At 31.6% G+C, this 24,615-nt stretch overlaps 1 protein-coding gene across 1 annotated transcript in view; it reads left to right on the forward strand.

The window, feature by feature from the left end:
- Nucleotides 1–24,615, forward strand: part of CDC42BPB (CDC42 binding protein kinase beta) — a 151,827-nt gene that overhangs the window by 40,340 nt on the left and 86,872 nt on the right. Inside the window, exons 3-4 of the mRNA XM_031953205.1 lie at nt 9,682–9,765; nt 12,885–12,980. Of these exons, the coding sequence (XP_031809065.1) occupies nt 9,682–9,765; nt 12,885–12,980 (180 nt within the window). The remainder of the gene's footprint in view (nt 1–9,681; nt 9,766–12,884; nt 12,981–24,615) is intronic.

Here is a 24,615-nt window from a genome sequence, read left to right on the forward strand (position 1 = left end):
AAGTTAAGGTGGGAAAATAGAAGCCTAATAGTCATCACCTTAATTGTAAGTAGGTTAAACAAATCCATGAAAATAAAATTGAAGCAGAATGTGTAAGAAAATTAAATCAACAATTTGCTATGTACAAGGTACACATCTGAGAACTTACAGGATCAATATTAGAAACTAACTGGAAAGCTTACAGCTAACAAATTTATGATATCTTCTGACTTTTAATATTAAATACATATTTCTCATTGCCACATGTTACCTTTCCAAAAATTTCATGTGCATGGGTACAGAGAATGTATAAATAAATGTAAAAAAGCAGAAATACTAAATACTAAAAGCAATCCTTTAAAGTTTATAAGACAAAAATAGTACACAAGACAAAACTAAATGAAGATTTAATAATGACATCCTGCATAATACCAGGAATAAATCACAAATAAAATAACCCATGTAAAGAAGAAAAACATTGAAACAATATGGTGAAATTTCTGGGGTATAGCGGAAGCTATCTTATCTTCAAGGAAAAATACTATCTGAAAATGTAGCTGACAAAATAAAGAGCATTAATGACATACTGCTTTTAAAAATGGAAAAATCAAATCTAAAATATATATGGAGGGGAAATGTTGAAAATCAGAGGAATAAAAAATAAAAGGGGGGGAGAAGGCTACAGAAATTACATTTCTAAAACTTTATTTTTATTTTTATTTTTTTAAATTTTTGTGTGTGAATGTGAGGCAATTGGGGTTAAGGCACATAGCTAGGAAGTGTTAATTATTAAGTGCCTGAGATTGGATTTGAACTGAGGTCCTCCTGATTTCAGGGCTAGTGCTCTACTGTGCCATTTAGCTGCTCCTAAAAACTGCTTTTAAAAAAAAAAAAAGGTTATCACTAAACCTTTATCTAATCTGTTCTTCCCCTCCCCACCAAAAAAAAAAAAAAAAAAAAACGGAAAAGGAAATGAAATACATTTTTCAGAATTATTAAAACCTACTAGCCACTGAAAATGAAAAAGAAATAAAGAATGATTGTTCAATTGTCTGACTCTTCCTAACGCCATTTTTGAGTTTTTTGGCAAAGAAACATTTTACCATTTCTTTGTCTAGCTCATTTTACAAATTAGGAACTGATGCAAACAGGGTTAAGTACAGGGTCACACAGCTAATAAGTCTCCAAGAAAGGATTTGAACTCATGAAGACGAGTCTTCTAGTGTTCTATCCACTATCTGCCCAAAGGAAAGATTACCTACAAATAATATAAAATACCCAATCATGAATGTAGATCTTAGTTCCATTTTTAGGAAAAGAAAGTAAACATGCCACAAAAGAACTAATAGATAAAACTTTTCATACAGATAGATTTCTATATGAATTCTGTCATGTTTCAGGAGTAATGTCTTTGCAATATTAGGTTATTTCCAAATTGAAAAAGAAAACATTCTACCAAAATTGATTTATGGGACAAATATTTAATATACAAACTAGGAATGGCTAAAACAAAGAAACTGAATTTCATATCATTATAACTAATGAAATATGCAGTAATTTTAAATAAAATTCTAGCAAGTGAGAGAGACTACAATAACATATCCAAAAAAAATGATTCACTGTGAACAAGTTGGATTAATACTAATGATGTAACAATGATTCAACATTAGGAAAACAGGTAAGATAAAATATATTAAAAGCAAAATCATTCTGAATCAGAAGATCATATAAGCAGATGCAGAAAAATCCTCTCAAAAGCATATATATGGTAAAAATCTACAACTTAAAAACTTGAGATATAGGTACTAAAGTATCAGTTTGCTGATGATAGTAAGCATTTCTTTAAACTAAAAGGTAGCATTATTTGCTAAGGAGAAAATTAGAATTCTTTTCCAGGAATTCTTTATTCCTAAAACAGTATTTGATATAATTCTAGAAATAATGAGGAAGAGTTGCAAGGTAAAAGAAATATATTAATGGCCTAAATATTTGGCATAGAAGTGATAAAATTATCCCTATTTGTAGACAGTGTGATGTTTTTCTTGTCAAGTTCCAGAGAATAATCAAAGAAACTAAGTGAAGAAATAACTAAATTCTAGAGCAGAGGACACAAAGTAAATATGCAAAAGTAGTTAGCATTTCCATCAGCGATTTTTAAAAATGCAAGAGGTAAGTATGGAAATCCCATTAAAAATATATGAATATTTGTGAGCCAAGAAATCTAAGACTTTATTTATAAATGTTATAAAATGCTCTCTAAAGAAAATAAAGAATAGGGGCAGCTAGGTAGCGTGATGGATAGAGCACCAGCCCTGAAATCAGGAGGATCTGAGTTCAGATCTTGCCTCAGACACTTAACACTTCCTACCTGTGTGACCCTGGGCATGTAACTTAACCCCAATTGCCTCAGCCAAAAAAAAAAAAAAAAAGTTAGCATCTCAAGGAAAATAGTGCAAAAAATATCAATGAAGATATAATTGTACTTCCAAACCTCATTTTAAAGTAGTAACTGTGAAAGACATTTTATACTAGTTTTTAGAAAATGAATCAGAGGAAAACATTATTAGATAGACAAAACTCAGACGTGGACGATAATCTGAGTTTAATAAAGTTTAGAAAAATTACTTATTACATAAGAGTTATTAGGAAAATTCGAATAGTAGGCATAAAATAGGCATCTTATAACATATTACCACAATAAGCTAAAGGTGGATGGAGTTTTTTTTTTTTTTTAATAACTTTTTATTGACAGAACCTATGCCAGGGTAGTTTTTTACAACATTATTCCTTGCACTCACTTCTGTTCCGATTTTTCCCCTCCCTCCCTCCGCCCTCTCCCCAAAGATGGCAAGCAGTCCTATACATGTTAAATAGATTGCAGTGGATCTTGGATGTAATATATGTGTGCAGAACCGAACAGTTTTCTTGTTGCTCAAGGAGAATTGGATTTAGAAGGTATAAATAACCTGGGAAGAAGAACAAAAATGCAAAGCAGTTTAATTTATTTGTTTGTTTTGCTGAAGCAATTGGGGTTAAGTTTAATGTCTTAAGACTATATTTGAACTCAAGTCCTCCTGACTTCAGGCCTAGTACTCTATCTACTGCACCACCTAGCTGCCCCTAAAAGTCACATTAAAAAAAAAAAGTAGAAGAGGGTGAAATCAGGCACCTTTCACAAACAGGGTTAGAATAAAATTCTTAATTAAAGGCATAGAAGAAAACAAAATTGATCATGAAATTGGAGAGCTTTTACACAAAGTAAGTGCAGCTAGGGCAAGAAGAGCAACTATTAATTGAAAAAAATATTTCATTAAGTATTTTTGATATGGTTCTGATTCTCTATATAGAGAATTCAAATGTGTAAACCTACATTGTGAAATATTATGAACAAATGATCCTGGAAAAAATTGTAAATTGTTTATCATTTGAAAGATTTCTCCAAATCACTAGCAATGATAAAAATACAAACTGGAGTTTTCTTTTATTAGAGAACAAACTATTAATACCAATACTGTACTCTTGTATTTATGAACCAGTTGCCAGTTACAGTTTTATTCCTGATTAATCTGTATCCAAACCATTTCTAACTTGGAGAAAGAGGAATCCAAACTGATATATTTTCTCCATGTCCTCCAACGTAGTTCTGCTCCATGAAATTTTAGGTAACATCATAATCTCAGAGGAAAAGAACTATACATTGTTATGTAATAACATATGGACCACTTTCCCTAAGGAATCAATCAGTATGTTTCCTCCCCAAAGTCTTATTTTGATGATCTAAATTAAATAAGAGTTAATGAGAATAGCTTGTAGAGTTAAAGAAGGTACTTTCTGGAATACCTTACTCTAATCTTCCTTCTAGGGGTAGAAAAGTAATCTTCATTGCATTTCAGAACCTTGATTCCTCTATTACTGCCTCATTTTTAAACTTCCTTCCATTCTTGAGTCTGCTTTATTCAGTAACAGCCTAAGCATCTTGTGGGCTGCTCACCTTGGCATATCATTTTACAAGGTCTTCGCATTGGTGAATTCCTCCTGGAGCTTCCATTTTGTAGAGTAACTCAAAATCAGCTTTCCTTCCTTATTCTACTGGCTTCAAAATTACTCACTTCATTCCCCTCTCATTCTCTTCCCTAACCCCTTTTCTGTGGTTTGTTTTTCCTCATTAGAATGTAAATTCTTTAACCTATGAAGACTATGTTTTTGTTTGTGTTAGCAAGCTCAAATGTTGGAAGCAAAGCTTCCTCCATGTCTAGACAAGATATTTTTTGTTGAATTTTGTTGAATTTCTTTATCAGTTTACTAATGACTTTGTTTTTTCCTTCGAATAAAAAAGAATTGTCCCTCATTTTTCCCAAGGATTTTTAAAAATAATTTTTAGAGGAAAATATTATTTCTTAGTATTTTCAATTTACCAAAGAATTTTTAAATATTCCTTCATCAAGTTGGTAAACATGACCAAAAGATGGAGATATTGCTGGAGAGGCTACAGGAAGACAAGTATGTTAATACATTGCTGTTGAAGCTGTAAATTTGTCCAACAAATTTGGAAAACAATTTGGAATTATGCTTAAAAAAGAAAAGGGACCAAATTGTTCATAATCTTGATTTGTAGATCTTTCTCCTTGACTTGGACTAAAAGGGAGGTAAAGACAGAAAGGGAAATTCCTAAATACACCAGAATATTCATAGCATTTTACATTGAACATTTGGTTTAAAATTTTTTTTTCATGCCTCTCCATTGGATAATGGCTAAGCAAATTGTAGAACACAAATGTTATATTGCTGGACTTTAAAAAATGATGAATATTAGGAATTCAGAGAAACATGGAAGTAAGCAGAAAATAATATATAATTTATAATCACTCATATAAAATTTTTAGTAATTTAAATGGATACAAAAATACAGTGAAACTAAATGCAATATATTTGATAAGTTTTGGTGCCAGAGTACAGAAAAAAAATTTTTTTCATTGTAAAAGTTAGAGATTGACTATAGAATATTTCATATTCCCTCAGACATAGATGTGTATGTTGGTGTTTGGCTCTTATGCTTTTTTTTTTCCTTCCATGTTTTTCAGTCTTTATAACATTTGAGGACATACTGAGAGATAATTTTGAAAATGAATATGATATAATAAGAAGCATAAATAAAAATCAATTTTTAAAAACAATATTGAAATTATTTATCCTTGTCGACATTTGCTCCTTTTTTTTAAAAAAGTGTTTTGATATCTATTTTCAACTTATTTTTCCCACAAGGCTGACTCTTACAACAAAGAACAAAACAGGCCAAAGAAAAAAAAAAGGCAAACAAAAAGCCCCATAAGTTCAGTGAAACTCACCAACACAGTGTCCACCTCTAACTTTACTTACAGTGTTTTACATCCATAGCCCATGAAAGAATGGAAGCAGGTACATTTTCATATCTCTTCTTTGGGGCTAAATTTGATCATAATTTCACAGCATTTAGTTTCATTTGTTTGTTTTTTCCATTTAGATTTATATTCTAATTATATTGTTTCTCTGTTCCACTTATTTTATTCTCTGTTTATGTAAGTCTTTTTCATACTTCCTTGTATTTTTCATATTCTCTATTAATGTTCACAGTTTGTTTAATCATTTCCCAGTCAATTAGCATATACTTTGTTTCCAATACTTTGTTACTACAAAAAGTACTGCTATTTTGGTTTAATAGGACTCTTTTTAATCATTGACTTCTAGATAGGATTCAGCTGCTTAGTAGTGAAGGAGTTGAAGTGTATCAGAGTTTAGTTAATTTCTCAGCATAATTACAAATTGCTTTCCAAAATGGTTGGATTGATTCACTGTTTCACTAACAGTTTATTCCTGTGCTTGATTTTTCCCTATAACTCCAACATGTACTATTTTCTTTTCTTTTCTTTTTTTTTTTTTTGGGGGGGGGGTATCTTTTCCAATTGTCTTGGGATATATGAGATGAAACTTAAGAGTTGTCTTAATGTGTATTTCTTTTATGATTTGGATTTGATTGGATTTGGATGCAGTCTTTCATATAATTAATAGTTTGCAGTTCTTTTGAGAATTGTTTGCTCATATTCTTTGACCATTTACCTTTAGAGCAGTGGTTCTCAAACTTTTGTTTTCAGTATCTTTATCCTATTAAAAATTATTGAGGATCTCTCCAAAGTGTTTTTATCTGGATTATATTTATAGACATTGACCATATTGGAAATAAAAACTATTTTAAAATTTGTAGACCCTCTAAAAGGGTTTCAGAGATCCCCAGGATTCTCTAGACCATACTTTGAGAACCACTGCTTTAGAGAATAATATTTGGTCTTCTTTGAACTGCTGTTATATATGTTTGTGTTCATTCTCTATACATCTTACATATCTGACCTTTGTCAGAGAATTTACTGTAATGCTTTTATATACATCATTTTGTTTGATCTTTATGGTAGCTCTGTGATTTAGGTAGTATACATATTATTTCCATTTCACAGTTAAGGAAATTGAAACTCCTTAAGCTTAGGACTTAAACCCAAATCTTCCAGGTTTAATGTCTTTTCTGTTTGCTGTGCTGCCTTTCAAAGGAGAACTGCTTTTCTGTCCTAAATGTAAGGGACTTATCCAAATTTAATTTGACCTTGGAAATTCTTATTTCATTGTGATCTCTCCAATTTGACTTACCAGTTAAAGGTATCTCAATTGCTAACATATCAGTTCATTGTTAGGATAATTTAAAAAGCAAATAGTCTGAGAAAATGACATTTTTTAGCTTACAAAAAAGAATTAATTGAATATATTCCAGTAGATATATCTCTAGTGCCTGATGCCATTGGATATTAAAATCCTTACAAAACTGGACTTTGCTCAGACTCTAAACTCTTTTCCCTTTCTGGGTTTTGTTCATTGTCATGGAACATATATAATAAGTATTTTCAAAAGTCATAATATACTATGTAAATATGGACTATAATTATTCCAGCCCATTCTTTTTCTCACCTTTCTTCTGGTACCACCCTCATGAGTCTAAATTGCAGTATAAGCATAGAATTTAGAGTCTGGATAGGAATGTATCCACTTGTATATCTGTTCATATCTTTTATTATAGAAGATATAAAATAGAAGAAAAGAAACTGCATTTAGTGGCTTTTCCCCTCAAGAACCATACATGAGTCATTTTATTTTCAAGTATGAGCAGGGAGTTTTAATCCTGTTTATTACCAGAGATAAAATAATGAGATAAATGAGCTCCTTCCCTGACTTAGTGTGGAATTTTAAGATATGCTTTTTTAAATAACTTGTTAAAATATCTTGATATTGTGAGTCAGTTATGCCTAAAAGTGTTTTCATTTTTAATCCTTCAATTCTAGAAGTTTAATTTTGAAAGATGTAGAAATTTGAAATATTTTAAGACCACTGTTTACAGAAAAGAGAGCCATAATTGTACTAGCATATAGTTATCCCAAATTGCTAATTATTTGTGCTAACATGCCAGTAATTATATATTTGTGTTTAATATTTATAACTATAAAAATTAAAAGAATTCATTTGTAAAAATGTGTGTTGAGAGTAAAGGAGATAAAGTTTTTTTTTTTTTTTAAGGCAAATTCAGATATAATTTTTTAAAAAGTTTTCTCCATTTATTTTTTTAATCTGTGTTGGGTTTAAAAAAATTTTTTTTTATTATGGTATTTATTTTTCCAAATACATGCAGAGATAGTTTTCAACATTCACCTTTGCAGAATCTTGTGTTCCAAATTTTTCTCCTCTCCCCCAAGACAGCAAGCAATTCAACATAGATTAAACCTGTGCAGTTCTTCTAAACATATTTCCATAATCAAAAGTGGAAAAAAAAAAACCCAAGCAAGGGAAAACAAACAAACAGTAGTAACAACAAAAAGGTGATAATGCTATGCTTTGAATCACATTCAGTTCCCATAGTTCTCTTTATGGATGTGGATGGCACTTTCTGTCACAAGTCTATTGGAGTAGCTTTTTTAAAAGAGAAGTTTGGAATCAATAAGGCTTAAAATGAAAATGTTTTGAAAAGAAATGATAAAATTAATGCTTTGAGAAACATTTTTTCTTCATCTTTTTTAGAGGTCCTTTTAAATATTTGGTTCCATGACATTATATTTTTGAAGTATAGTTAAGTGGTACAGTGGATAGAGTGCTAGGCCTAGAGTCGAGTAATACTCACTTTTCTGTGTTTAAATCTGGCATCAATACTTACTAAGCTGTGTGATCCTGAGCAAGTCACTTAACCCTATTACCTCAATTACCTTATATGTAACATGAACTGGAGAAAGAAATGACAGACACTCCAATAACTTTGAGTTACTGGAAACCCTAGATGGGGACATGAAAAGTTAGACATGACTAAAACAATTAACAATAACAACAAATATTTTTGAAATAGATTGGATCTTATTTCTTGCCATATTCTCTAATAGGAGGTTTGGGACTTTTAAAATTAGAGGTAAGGAAGATTCTCAGGATCATATTGCTTGTAAATAATTTCTAATAAGTTCTATTTAGAACATACAAATAAAAATTCTGTCATGTTTTACAACATTCTTTTTTTTTTTTTTTTTTTTTTTTTTTTTACTGAAATATCTAATTTGTGGACTGATAAATATTCTTTCGATTTGAAACTTGTGTGACTGAATTTTAAATTAAGGTCTTTAGCAGAGAAGATGCTTGATATAAACTCTTATGATATAAAAGCCCCAAATCGTCTGTTTTGTAAATTATTATACAGTGTAGAGATGTAGCTCATTAAATAGAAATTCTGACCTCAGATTTCAGTTCTCCACTCATAGACAATATCTACCTCTTTATGTGCTATTTATTATTTTATGAGAATAGAAAATTCTCTTCCCCTCCCCCCATGTTCTGTTAGGGTCATTGTGAATATTGTATGTGGAAATAGTATGTGGTGATCAGACATGATGTATTCAATATATTTTTAGAATATAGAAAAACGATTTTTTTTCTAGAAAAATGATTGACTAATTCCTTTAGTTCATAATAAATTAATGTTTGGATAGTAAACTATTATAGCTATGATATTGTAATAACTTATTTTTCTAGAAGAAATTCTAGATTTTCTAGAATGGCAAGAATCAAGAAAGAAAAAGAAAAAGAAAACTTAAACTTTAAAGAATTTAGCAAAAAAACCCCAAACATTTCAGATCTTTCAAAATTCATGTATTTTTTACTTCCTATCTTTTAATTCTTATTTTGCACATATCTATAATGGTCTTAGTTATTTTATTTCCATACCCATATCAGTGAAAAAAAATAACAGTTTAAAAGGTTAGGGGATTGCAAGAGGCTGACCTGACATTAAAGACAAAAAACTTTTAAACAGGCATAATGACTTCCCAAGCATATTCTGGAGTCATTTGGTATAAAGGTAAACAGTTCCATGTACATACATAGATTTTAAAAGCATCACTGCATATTTTATTGTAGCATAGTGTAATGATTGATAAAAGCAGGGTAAACTCGGTGTATTCTGATTGAAAAGTCAGGAAAGCATCTATTTTTAAAAAGAATTTTTAATTCATAATTGGAAAAATTCTTCAGCTATCAAGGACAATTTATTTCCCCCATTCAGGAAAATCAATGTTTTATTTTCCTTTTAATAAAACATTCATAGTTTTTATTCCCTTTTAAGTCCATTTTTGTTAACCAACATTTATTTTTCAGGTTGCTGTGGTTAAAATGAAAAACACTGAACGCATTTATGCAATGAAGATTCTTAATAAGTGGGAAATGCTAAAAAGAGCAGAGGTAAGAATTACATGTCCCAACATAACAGAATTTTAAATGTGGCATAAGAGAATATCAAAGTGAAGCTCTTTGGGATTTAACCATATACTTTTGTTACTTTTTCATTCTTTCAGATAAAGAAGAACTTTTGGGGATCTTTTATTCTCTATTTTATTGTGTATTCATCTTTTAAATAGTCTGACCTACATTTTACTTTGAATTATATGGATTATAGTAATTTGGAATTACTATAAAGACAAATTAAATTTTGGTAGAAGTTTCAGGTTTTTATTGTGTTTCTAGTTTATAAGCAAAATGAATGAATGAAAATGGAAATCAGGACTTGAGTTTAAAAGCTTCACTGTTGCTCAGCAAACCTTTTTATTTATCTCTTGTTTATTCTATACCCTGTTTATCATAATGCCTGAACTAAACCTTTTCTACATTCTTTACATCATCTATTTTGCCCTTCTTCTGTAGTACTCAGATCCTTTATCATCCCCTACTTTATTGAAAAGATAGCCTGGCTTCATTATCCTGGCATAACTTCAACCTCAACATAGACCAAAAAGTCATCTTAATTATCTTAGTCTCTACAGCACTTACCATTCCTAATTTAATGATTCTTTTCATGATATCTGTTTGAAAACTTATTTTTTAAAATAATTTTTTATTTTTCATAATATATGCAAAGATAGTTTTCAACATTCATCCTTTAAAACCCTTATATGAAATCTTATTATCTTGAATTCTGTTTCTTATTTTAAGGCTCAATGTATCTTCTCCAAGAATCCTTCTCTGATCGCTATACCTTAAAAATGGTTTCTCTTTTTTCAAAAAACTCAGTTCTTTCTAACTTTTTTGTACTTATCCTCCATTTCATTGTACTTATTGTTATGTGTATTCTTCTTCCCTCATTAAATTGTAATAATAGTAATACATATTTATAGATGGAAACTCTTCAAGACTTTTTAAGGTACTTTCTCCACCACAGCCAGGTGGAGTAAGTAGTGCAAATATAATCCCTATTATACTAATGAGGAAACAGACTTGATGAGATTAAGTGTTGGAACTAGAATTTGAACTTTCCTCTTTCTAAGACTAGTATTTTTTCTACCATACAATGTTCTTTTTTGAAAGTAATGTCTGTATCATACCAACTTTGTATCTTAGTGCTTTTCACATAGTACAGCTTTAATAAATTATAATTCTTTCCCTTATTTTCCACTAGAATGCTTATTATTCCTTGAATATGATGAACCATCTCTGGGTTCTTTGTCTCTGGACCTTCTGACCCTATGCCTGGAATATCTCCCCAGCTATTCTTCTTAGTTTCTCTCACTTCCTTCATGCTTCAGGTCATATTTCACCTTTGGAAGGATATCTTTCCTGGACTCCTCAGTAACGAATGCCTTGCCCTGGAGATTACTTTTTCAGCAACCATAGCTAATGAGGACTCAGAAAAGAAAGTTCTTTTATTTTTTTCTTTTAACCAAAGTCCTTGACACTGTCAAATGGTTAAAAATCAGAAACACAGTTTTGTGAATAGAAGTGGCATAAAAGCAAATGCATTGCTCTCTGTTCTTGTCACTATACCCTAGAGACCATGGGATTTTTCCATCTGATTTGCAGCTGAAACTTAAAGGTCTTTTGCCTTTGACTTGGGAGCTCATTGAGAACAGGGATTGCTTTATTTTTTGTTTATTTCACCAGTGTTTGCGCATAATGAGGGTTTAATAAATGTCTTTTATTAGTTTTTTTATTTACTTTTTTGCCTTGAAGAAGATTAGTAATAAGATTTTTGAGAATTTTCTTTTCATGTCTTTGGTATCACCTCTTTAGAATGAGTCTTTCAGCATTCTCAATTGTCTATGCTTTTTTGTCTAGTCAAGTTTTTTACATTATTTCTAAAGTATAATTTCTAGTTCCTCTTATACTTATATCTGTGATAATAATATTAGAGTTTAAATGGGGTAACTCTACTTTTCTTTGCTGAAGAGTATTAAAAAGTACTTACAGATCTTTTCCATCTTTTATCTGTTTTTTTCCTCACAGTTTTATCCCTCCCTTCAGATTTGTTCAGATTGGCCTCTTGCCAAGTTTTTTAAAATTTGGTTTTATCCCTTTACTATTTTTCATCTCTATAATATTTTACAAATAAATTTATATTCTGAATTAATATCCTGGTTATCTTGTGTCTCTACTTAGCAGATACATCAAGTGTTTGCTGATCAAAGCAATTTTAGGTTCTTTTGGCTTTCTTATAGTAATTGATTTTTATTGGTCAGTCTTCCATGCAAAATCATTAATAGTCCTTCATCACATTCCCAGTTTCAGCATCAGTAACTTGATAAAAGTGTCAGATTAAAGTTTTCCTTTTTCTTAGATAGCACTAGCTTTTTAAGTCGACAGTGTCATTCTGTTTATTCAAAGCTCACTAAAATCTCCACGTCTTTTTTTTCACATGGACTGTAGTCTAACTATATATTCCATATCTTGTACATGTGAAATGGAGTTTTTAAAAAACTTTTGTAGGGCTTATTTCACCATTTTATTTCACCTTTAAATTTTATTTTAGTTTGATTTTGCACATTGTCTAGCTTATAAAGCTTATTTATCATCTTGACTCTATATTCCAGTATGTAAATTATCCTCAGCTCCAAATCATCCAGATTTTGACAAACTTGTCTGCTGAGGTGGAAGCATATTTGCTTTATTTCTGAAGTGGTCTGATTACTCATTCCAGAGAACAATCCTTTTTATGTGTTTTGTTTAATTGGAGGAGGTTTCTAGTGCTCTATTTCAAGCATTGTCTGTGGATTTGTACTATTTAACTTTGTTATTCATGACTTGGAAGCCCTATGAGAAAAGTTTTATGGTATAGGGGAGAAAAAACCCCCAAAGATTTCTTTAAGGTCTCATTGAGAGAATGCTTGAGAAATCAGTATGAGGGTAATGGGTTACATTTGAAAAAAACACATATACTGTAACATTGCACATAAAGGAATTCTTGCTCTTAATTCCTCAAATTTGTTTTGTGAACAGTTTTTATTGCATTTAAGATAGACTTCATCTTAATAGAAATATAGTTAATTTTTTTTTAAAGGCTCCATGTTAATTTAATTTTCCCTTTTTTGCAGACAGCCTGTTTTAGAGAAGAGAGAGATGTGTTGGTGAACGGTGATTGTCAGTGGATCACAACCTTACATTATGCCTTTCAAGATGAAAACTACTTGGTAGGTTTGGAAAACCAATAAATAACAAACTCTGTAAGATAGTATTTTAGTTTTCTTGGTTGCTTTTTCTAACTACTAAAAAAAAATTCTAGCTTTAATGAGATAATTAGGCAACAATAGAAGTGAAAAATTAACAGAAAATATGACTACATGGTTTATTTTAATTTAACAACAAGGAAAAAATATTTTATTATCTTGGAATGTTCAGGAATTGTATTCTGTTGTATTTAGATATTATGTATTGACTATAGATAGAGCATTGGGCTTGGAATCAGGAAGACTCATCTTCATGAGTTCAGATTCTCCCTCAGATATATATTAGCTATGTGTGAATTCATTAAACACTGTTTGTCTCAGTTCTTTATTTGTAAAATGAGCTAGAGAAGGAAATGGGCAACCATTCTAGTCTAAAACCCTGAATAGGATCACAGAGTGAGATATGACTGAAATGACCGAACAACAAAATACAGATTTTAGTACTTTAAAATATTTTCTGTCTTTACAAATGTATTATACATGTGAGCTAATATCTATTTAGAGAGAATTTTATCCTTTTGTAATGCTGGCATTTTTAGATTTAAGACCTTATTCATTTAGTTGTAATTTGTAAGTCCTATTATTCACATTTGTTTTAGAAGTCTTTGTATGGGGTTTGCTTTTCTCAGTTAGCTTTAATCCCCCTCCCTTTCATCTTTAGTATTATGTAATTCTTGTTTCCACATTTTACTGTCTTTGCTTATTTTTACTCACTATTTTACTGCCCTGAGGAACATAGATTGAATTTTGGGTTTTGGTAATGACTTTTGCAAATTCCTTTTAGCTAAAATTTTGGTAATACAGAGAGATGAAAAATTATATTGCTTTTTAAGAGAGCTTAGATTTACATAGAGATAAGATACCCTTACAGAAATAAGTATAATAAAAAGGTATAATAATTGTGAAGTTGAGGTTCTAAACTATGCTATAAAAATTTTGAGAAATATTTCTTTTTTTTTGAATTAAGATGAGGTAGGCATTAATGATGTTAAGGATGGAGAAATGAAGAGAGGATGAACCAGATATAGAGAAAAGCCCAAGCTAATACACAGAGACAGGAATGGACAAGATTAAATTGGGGTACAGTAACTTTATTTGGCTGAAATGTAGAATATATTAAGGCAGCATGATGGGAATGCTGCTTCTTTCAGTGCTCCTTTACTTTTCTTCTAGTTGGTGGCAGTTTATCAGCAGTTGTTGCTGGTGGAGATATGGAAGGTAGATCTCTTGCATGATTCTTCCTTTTGTATGAGGACTGGTCTGAAAAGGAGATCTGGTGGTTTGAAGAATATTAATATTCTCTAGCCTCTTGGGCTGTCTCCATCATGGTTTGAAGGGAGTTAGTGGTTGTTTGACTTGCCTGGCACATGCTGCCTCCTGTTTCTCTCTTAGGACGACTTGAAAAATGAGTGAGGAAAGATCAGTGAATAAGCAAGCTAACATAGTAATCTAAAGGTGGTAGTTATGCTGAGGGGAGAAAAGAAGGATGAGGGAAAGATTGAGCAATTTATTGGAAACTGGATTAAGGAAGAAATGGGGAGTTGAAGAAAGTAGCAAAGTTGTAATATGGGATACTATTTTGACAGAAATAGGGAAATCTGGCATGATAAGAGGATTTAGAGGAAGAAGAAGAGTTCAAATGGTGACACTTAGAGGATGAGTTTAGAGAATATTCAATTTGAGATAGCTCCAGGACATGTAGTTTGAAATACTAATAGGCAATTAATTTGTGATGTGACATTGAAACTGCTAGGAGAGACTATGGCCATATGTATAGATATGTGAGTCATCTACATAGAGACATGACATTGCCAAGAGGGAGAGTGTAAAGGAAAAAGAGAAGACTGGCTAGGCTCTTGGGAGATCTGACAGTTATACGAGCATTGTATGGATAATGAATTAACAAAGGTGACTGAAGAGTAGTCAAACAAAAAGAAGAATCAGGATAGAGTTAAGTCCAGAGAAGAGACAAAAATCCAAGAGGAAGGAAAATGGTGAGCTGCATCAAATGCAGCAGATATGTTGAGAAGAATGAGGTCTGAGAAAAGGCCATCAGAATTCAGCATTTAAGAGATTGATTGTTATTTTGGAAAGAACCTTTTCAGTTGAGTTATGAAGTTGAAAGACAGATTTCAAAATATTAAGGAGTGAGTGAGAGGAAATAAGTATAAAAAGATGTATCCATAATTTTATGTGAGAAAGGGAGAACAGATATAGGGCAGGGTTTTGAGGTGATAATAGGGTCTAGAGAAAATATTTAAGGATAAGGAAATGGGGACATATTTGGAAAGCAGCACAGATGTAACTGATTGATAAGATTAAATAGACCACAAATTTATTAGCTGCTCTTTTTCAGTAAAGAAAAAGCTCTAGAAAATATCTGGATGTTTTCCAAATTCCTTATTTATTTTTTTCTTCTGTACATGAAAGAAGTCAACAACTGTGTGTCAACAGATATTTATTACTGTGTGCCATCCACTCTGTTAAGCTCTGGGAATACAAATAAGAACAAAAAGAGTGACATTCTCTTCTTTTGGGAACCCTACAATTTGTGGGAGAAAATAATACATAAAAGAAAGCTGAAAGGAGTGAGGAAGACAGAACTAAAGATACCCGTGACAGGGCATGAATGAGAAAGAAGACTCACTATATTGTTTCTGTTTCTGCTTTTGTTGATAACTTAAATATTTTCTTTTTTAAAAAAATTTATATTTGTTTTGTATCAGCAAAAATTCCTCTGCCCAAATTGAGAGTGAAAGAAAAAATAAAATCCCATTGCAATGTATAATAGTTAAGTAAAACCATTTTCCACATTGGCTATGTCAATCTCTTTCTCCTCCCTTTCTCTCCCCCTTTTCCCCTCTACACAGTACCACCACCACCCCCTCTTCATTAGTCATTATACTGATTAGAATTTCAGAGTTGTTTGTCTTTACCATATTATTTACCATATTATTATCCTATTTCTCTTCATTTCACTTTCTATCACTTCATACGTTTTCCCCAGTTTCTCTGAGTCCATCCTCTTCATCACTTACAGCACAATAGTATTTCATTATATTTATGTACTATAATTCGGCCATTGCCCAGTTTATGAACACATTCTAGAGATTCTCATTCTTTGCCACCTCAGAAAGAACTTTAGTTGCTTATTTTGCTTAGGACTAATATCTCCCTTAATTTACTCTTTCTTTAATTTTCCCTTCTCCCCTTTTCCCTCATTGAATATAATGTATTTTTGTAGAATGAGTGTGTGTGTATGTGTTCTCATGAGAATAAGGTTCAAAAATTAACTATTCCTCCTTGTTTATATAAATAGCTACACCCTGATTATATAAGATAAATTTCCTTAATCTTCCTGGTGACAGGTGCATTCTTTATATTTCAGCTTTGCCTTCTTGTTCTAAAGAGCTCTGAATAGTTTTCTTTTTAAGATGTCTTCAAATATGTAAGCTCTTTTTTTAGTCCTGGTATTCATATCAGTCCTGATTTTATATTTTGTTCTCAATGTATTTTTCATATCAGTTTTTTTCTCTGAAATACCTTATATTTTAATCTATTTTTTAGTCTTTTGATTTAATATTTTTTGTTATTTCATGGAATCAGTGGCTTCCATTCTAATTTTCAAGAAATTTGTTGCTTTGGCAAGGTTTATACCTATGTCAAGCTGTTAATTCCCTTTCTGGTTCTTTTTTTCCAAAGTTTTCATTTTATCAATAAAAACATTTTAAACTCTTAAACAAATGCTTCATCTCTTCCAGGAAATCTAATTGAATTTGTATCTGAGCTGTTTTTTTCTTGAGACCATTTTTAGATGTTTTAGAGTCATTCTGTTATTTGTGCCTTGAATGTCCCTGTCACCATAACAGTTTTCTGTGGTAGGATTCTTTTTTGTGTGTGTTCATTTTTCCATTCTCCTTCCTGATTTATTAGGGCTAGATTCTGCATTCTTCTGAAAGAAAAGTGTATGTGCCCCTTTCTTAGAGTAACAGGTATTATCTATGATCACAGGAACAACAAATTTTCAGTGCTCTCAAAGTGATCTGATCCAGGGCAGATTTTGATTATTGCCCCTCTGGTCTGAGTTCTTCAAGTTCTTGACTTAGTTTGGGTTTAAGGAATACTGATTTGCTACTAGACTCAACCTGTCAGCCAATTGGGAAATTTTTCTGTTTCAGTGACAGAACTTCAGATTCCCTTGGGGTCTGGATCTCCTGTCCTGGCTCTTCTCTTTACCATTGTCTCTCTGTCCCTTGTCTTTTTTGGTGTCTCTCTCTTTTATTTATTTATTTTTATAATAGCTTTTTATTTTTCAAAACATATGTAAAGATAGTTTTCAGTATTTACTCTTGCAAAACCTTGTGTTCCCATTTTTTTTCCCTCCCTTCCCCCTGCCCTCCTTCCCTAGACAGCAGGTAATCCATTGTAAATTAAACATGTAAATTTCATGTGCACATGTCCACATTTATCATGATGCACAAGAAAAATAAGATCAAAAGGGGAAAAAAAGTGGGGAAAAAAATCAAAACAAGCAAGCAACAACAAAAAGGTGAAAATGCTAAAAATACAAAAATGTTGTGATCCACCTTCAGTTGCCATAGTCCTCTCTCTGGATGTGTATGACTCTTCATCACAAGGCTGTTAGAATTACCTTCTATTCTCTTACAGGTTTCTGTAACTGAGACCCATCTCTGCTCCTGGAATATAAACCATACTGTTGCTGCTTGATTTTGAACATACTTATCTCTCTCAGAGTTCTGGTCAGGGCTTACTATAGCTCTTTATCCCTCTCCTCATTCTTCAGTAGCCTGAGTAGTAGATAGTACCCATTCTAATACCTTGTATGAGCTTAGGTATCTTATTCTAGGTCTGGGATTTGAAGCTTTTTCCAGGGCCACCCTTGGTCAGATCTTTTTCAAGTATTCATAGTTCTTTCTGCCTCCTTCCTTCTGCCAACTGGACAAGGAGTATGTTTCTCTTTGTCACTTTTTTTTGGGTTTCCTCATCAGGATTTGGTATGGTGTATTTATCTGGAACAGTTTTTTTGGGGGGAGTTAACTGAACTGTTTTGGCCAAGCTTCACTTAATATTTCTCAGCTCTTTGTTTCCTAGTTTTCTTTCTATTATATTCTTTGTTTGCCCTCAAAATATTCCAGAAATCTGTGTAGTTTTCATCTATAATAACTTAAAACTACACTAAGACTACTATGTAGAAACATAACCATATTTACTATAAATATTAATATAACTCTTTCCTATCCCTTTGATTTAATTCTATCCCTTTTTACAATAAATGATGCTTCCTGTTGCCTCTAGTAGAAAATGTAAACTACTTTAAAATTTTTTTGGGGGATCTCTTTATTTTTTTGTACACCTAAATTTCTTCTTGTACCCTTCTCTTCCCCCACTCCCAAGAATCATCCCATGTAACAAAAATATTTTTAAAAAAAAAAAGGAAGGAGGAAAATAATAAGCAAAGCCAGTGATTACATTGAAAAAAAAAAAAACCCAATAACAATGAAAATATATGTAAACTTTCACATCTGTGAACCTTCCATCTCTGCATAAGACTAGAGAGAGGTGGCATCTTGTATCTGTGGAATCATTGTGGTTCTCTGTAATTTTGTAACATTCACTTTCTATTGTTATATTGATCTTTCCATTTTTATTATTGTAATTACTGTGTATATTATTGATTCTGCTTAGTTTACTCTGCATAATTTTCAATTTTTCCAGCAGTTCTTATCCAATAAGAAACTCATTTAAAAATAATTTATAGTGTAGTGTTTAATAAGCACTAAGTTATTGAGTTCCAGTATTCTCCTTTGTTTAGTCTGTTCTATTGATCTACTCTATTTTTTAGCTAATATTAAATGATTTTGATTACTGCTTCTTTATAATATAGTTTTAAGTCTAGAGGAGTTCTTTAAAATTTGTACTTTTTTGATTACTTTCTTGGATATTCTAAATCTTATGTTCCTCCAGATAAATTTTGTTATTTTATTTTAAATTTTTATATTTTTATATTTTTATTTTAAATATCTTTATTTTAAAAATACATGCAAAGATAGTTTTCAATATTCAACCTTGCAAAACCTTGTGTTCCAAATTGTTCTCCTTCCCTTCTTCCCATCCCCCCCCGACAGCAAATAATCTAAGTAAAACATGTCCATTTCTTCTAAACATATTTCCACATTTATCATGCTGTACAAGAAAAATTAAATAAAAAAGGAAAAGAAAATGAGAGAGAGAGAGAGAGAAAAAAGCAAGCAAATAAGACGAAAATACTATGTTGTGATCTACCCATACTCCTCTTTCTGGATGCAGATGGCTCTCTTCATCTCAGCTCTATTGGAGTTGGATATCACAGTTTATCATCACATAATCTTGTTGTTGCCTGTATAATGTTTTCTTGGTCCTATTTACTTCACTTACTATCAGTTCATATAGGGTCTCTCCAGTCCTTTCCGAAATCATCCTGCTGATAATTTCTTATAGAACAATAATATTCCATTACGTTCACATACCACAACTTATTTAGCCATTCCTCAATTGATGGGAATGCACTCATTTTTCAGTTCTTTGCTACCATAAAAAGAGCTGCTACAAACGTTTTTGCACATGTGGATCCTTTTCCCTTTTTTATGATATCTTTGTAATATAGACCCAAGAGAGACATTGCTGAATCAAAGAGTATGCAAAGTGTGATAATCTTTTGGGCATAGTTCCAAATTGCTCTCCAGAATGGTTAGATCAGTTCACCACTTCACCAACAACATATTAAGTGTCCCAGTTTTCCCACATTCCTTCCGACATTTATCATTATCTTTTCCTGTCATCTTAGCCAATATGAGAGGTATGTAGTGGTACCTTAGAGTTGTCTTAATTGGTATTTCTCTAATCAATAGTAATTTAGAGCATTTTTTTTCACATGACTAGAAATGACTTTAATTTATTCATCTGAAAATTGTTCATATTCTTTGACCATTTATCAATTGGAGACTGGTTTGTATTCTTATAAATTTGAGTCAATTCTCTATATTTTAGAAATGAGACCTTTACATGATTTTATTTTATTCCCTGATCCTTGCTTAAGCTCAAGCATGTTTCCTCTCTCACTATTTTGCATTTAATTATGTTGTATTTACTATCCATTGTTTTCTCTAGAACAATGTAAAACTGTTCAGGATAATAGACTGTTTCTTTTATTATTCTTATTTTTATTATGGAATGTGAAATGTTGGGACCCGGAGTTTGAAAGACCTGAATTCAAGTCCAGCCTCAGACACTTACTTGTGATATTGCTGTGGGGAAGTTACTTAACCGTTGTCTGTCTCAGTTTTCTTCACTATAAAATAGGAATGATAATACTTACCTCACAAGGTTATTGGAAGGATAAAATAAGATATTTGTAAAGTGTGTAACACATAACCATTTGTTGCTGATACTTTTCAAGATCCATAGACTAGTCTAAATTCAGATATAAATGAGCCATTAACCTGTACATTACAGATTTCTTTGGATTGCATAGTGTTTTAGAAAACGACATTATCTGTGTTCTACTGTATTTTTACTTATTTTGTTAAATACTTCTCATTTACATTTCGGTGTAATTTAAGTTCCATTTGAATGCTTGTGTTTGACATCTCTGATCTAGTTATTAATCCCATCTCATAACCTTTCAATGATAACTATAGAGTCAAACTTGATTGTCCTCATTAGGATAATTCACTTCACTTTGCTTCACCATACACAGTATATTTATATGTGGCCTCATGCAGTCATGTGATTTTGTGGGGAGGTTTTTCTAGCTTGTGACTTTTTAGATTGTGACTTTTAAAAATGTTTTATTATAGTTTACTTGTTTATTTACCTATTTTGAAAGATTTAAAACAACCATTCATTGTAATATGTTGAGCATTTTTCAGATCTGCAGACCTGAATGAAAAAATGAAAAAAAAAAAGTTTTCTCAGGGTGGAAATTGGAAAGATTGTCAAGTGCAATCTAGGGAAAGGACTGACCTGAAAAAATATGTGTCATTATTGGAAGTATAGTTCAATTAGAAATGAATTATTTGGTCATTGGAAAGAATGCAGATAAAAATGTAAAATAGACTTAGTCTTATGCATCTCTTTTTCTAATTAAATGAGATAAGGGGGTAGAAGTTGCCAAGGTTTAGGTTAAACCCAAGTTTAGGTTATATACAAATATTAATTTTTATATTTGTACACAATGTGTAGTCTTTATGCAATCAACCAGTGATTTTATTATATTACTAGAAGAATTTAGTCACAACCATGTTAATATCAGAAAATGAAGAAAAAATTTCAGCATATTGGCAGAAGCTTACAAATTCTCTTTGGAGTGAGAAGTTAGTATACTTTTTTTCTTGTTGTATCCAAAAGCAGTAGAGGACCCATGCTCATTTCTTCACTCGTGTTAAAGATAAGCAAATAGACCATCTCATGGGTGAACTTCCCAAGATCTTCTGAACTAAATATCTTGATATTCAATAACTTGTGAAGGAAAGAATGAGGATAAAAATGTGAAAATGTACTAGTGATGGTAGTCTTTAAAGATTATCTAGAAACTTTGATTCAAGAATATTTTACTATTATTATCATTAGTTTTAGAAAGAAATTTTATAAGGCCATTTGGTAAAAAAGGAAAGCCAGAAGAAGGCTCCTTCTTCAGCCTGAGAGGTTTGTATTATATATGTATATTATATTGTACATATATATGTATATCCTCTAAAAGAGGAGCACTAGCATGAAAAGCACATGGCAGTTAAGCTATTTTGTAGTGAGGGCTGTTCTCATACAAATTCTATTGATTGTGTGTGCACACGCACACATGTACACATGTGTGTGTGTGTATATATATCCTTTTTTAAAAATAAATTTTGGCTTTAAAAAATAAATTTTTTTAAAGATAGGAATATGTTTTGGACCTGTAATTTCATTGTTTTAGATCCTAGCTTCTAGGATAAGGAAAGAAATTTTTAGCAATGCATGTTTACACTTTCAAGTAATCAGTACATCAATAAACATTTATTGAGTGCCTACAATATGCCATGCACTTTTCTAAACATTGAGGATACAGACAATGGAATAATCTTTGCTCATAATGAACTTGTATTCTGTTTAGGAAGACAGCACATATAAAAATAAATTATCACATAATTTGCTCATAATGAACTTGTATTCTGTTGAGGAATATCAAGTTAATTCATGCACAAAATAATTTGGGAGAAAGGCAGTAATTATTGAGGGAATCAAGAAAGGATTCATACTTAAGAGGGCACTGGAACTTCATCATAAAGGAAAGAGAGGAAATCCTGAGGCAGAGGTAAGGAGGAAATTTCATTCTAAGTATTGAAAGAGTAGGGTTGGAGGAAGAGAGGGGCTTATGTGACAGGAACAGGAAAGACAGTACAAATGCATTGAACTGAGATGTAGAGTCATGTATGAGGAAAAGAGAGAAGACCACTTTGTCTGGATCACAAAGTACAGATGGGAGGATAATGTCCAAGAAAAATATATTGGGAAGAGTGACGTAATCAGATTTGCACTGAAGGAAAGTAGATAGGATGGATTGAAGTTGTGATAGATTGGAAACACAGAGAAGAATTAGAAGGTTTTTTCAGATTATCCAGGTGAGAGGTGATGAGGGCCAAAATAAGGTGAAAGATTGTGCAAATTGAGAGAAGAGATGAGAATGTAAGATTCTGAAGAAGAAACACTAATATTTAGCAATTGTATGGGATAATGATAATGCTAAAATTCTCAACCAGAGACCCTAGAACACACTTCTTTTTCTGTAGTCTTCTATGGTCCTTCTATGCTTAGAAGGGAGCCTGGTCCAAACCAGATTAAATTATATTTGGGAAATGTTTAACAAGTTAGATAAAAATATGATATAGTATAGAGAACATTAATTGTGGTTCCCTAAATCATTGTGTGGCAAGGAACAACTTCTATTTGAGATTGACATGACTGTTCTAGAACACTGAAACGTTAAGTGATTTGACTACACAGAGGCATAGCTTAAACCTACCTGGGAAAATCCACTTCATTTTACTTTTATTTGCCTCAGTTTCCTTTACTGCAAAATAGGAATAATAATAGTAAATATGTTGAAGGGTTGTAGTGAGGATCAAATGGGATGATATTTTTTAAAGTGCTTAACATAGTGCCTGGAACTTATAGGTACTATATGAATTTGTTCCTTCATCCTTCTCCCTTCTCTATATTTTTCTGCTCAAACTATTTGTTTCTGTTGTCTTTGTTTAGATTTTTCTCTTCCAACTAGTTATGATTAGAACCATTCTCAAATAATTTTAGTTTTTAAAAGAGTCTTTTGGAGAAACCAGTGCTTACTAAAATGAATGATACTGAGAAACATAATAGTAGTGTTTTTACTTTCCAGAAAAAGATTATTTTAACTTCATATTTTATACTTCACATTCAGATGTAGCAAATAGTATCATGACATAATAATATCAACAGATCTCCTTCACATCAAGAGTTTATTCTCACCCACTCAAATATGACCTAGTTTGTACATATCAAATAATCTCTATGCTGCATTCATTCTGAGCGAATTTGTCCTTTTTTGATTATTTTTGACTTGAACTTCTGATATGAATTTTAGAGGGGGGAAAGTGTATGTTTTTAAGTATAAAATGTACTCAAAAACATGATAATTTTGGCCATTATTTTGGGGTAAACCTGAAAGCACCACATATCCTTATGATTCAGTGGGTAGTAGTATTTGTAATTGTAGCAGCAGCAACAGAGTAGTAGTAATGGTAGTGGAAAAGCCTTTTAGACTTAGATGTATCTGAAAAGATTCATTATCTGGTGGCCAGCCTTCTGGTGATGGACTTTCAATTTAATCAAGCTGGTCATCTGTTAAAAATATTGATTATGGGTCCTGGGGTATATTATAAATTAGTGATGTCAAATGCAGAATGACTGTTAAACAATATATAGAAATTCTGTAGGCCACACATTGACTTAATTTATTTTAACTTATTTTGTTAAATATTTCCCAGTTATATTTCAATCTGGTTTCCTTGTTTTCATGGACCATTAATGAAACCTCTGCTTTAGGTCTTCCTGACTTGCCAGATCTTATGCTCTATTGATAACTTTCCAAATCCTTATACCATAATGGACAACAGAGGATAATTTTAACACACATGTACATGCTAGGCACTAAATATTTAATTGAATGATGAACTTGTTTTAGACCATGTTAAAAAATGTTCTAACACATTAACAAATCAAATTTCCTTAATAAATTTGGCATGGACAAGTTGAACACAGTGTGGAGAAAGTATTGATAATCAGCCTGGTGCCTTTACATTGTACGTAGATGTCAGAATTACCACTGCAAACAAAGTCTTTGAGATCCTTAAAGGAGCTGTGGTCTATCTTCTTCACAATACCAAATGGTTCCTTGGGTATGATTTAGAAAGCAGGTAATTCCATGCTTACGTATACTATGGGCCAAAATGTTGTAGATTATATGTATTATTCCATGAAAGAAGATGAAGATGATTCTAAAAACCAGTTCTCATAATACATGAAGAAT

The sequence above is a fragment of the Sarcophilus harrisii genome, chromosome 2, assembly GCF_902635505.1.
Source record: "Sarcophilus harrisii chromosome 2, mSarHar1.11, whole genome shotgun sequence".
Classification (NCBI taxonomy): Eukaryota; Metazoa; Chordata; class Mammalia; order Dasyuromorphia; family Dasyuridae; genus Sarcophilus; species Sarcophilus harrisii.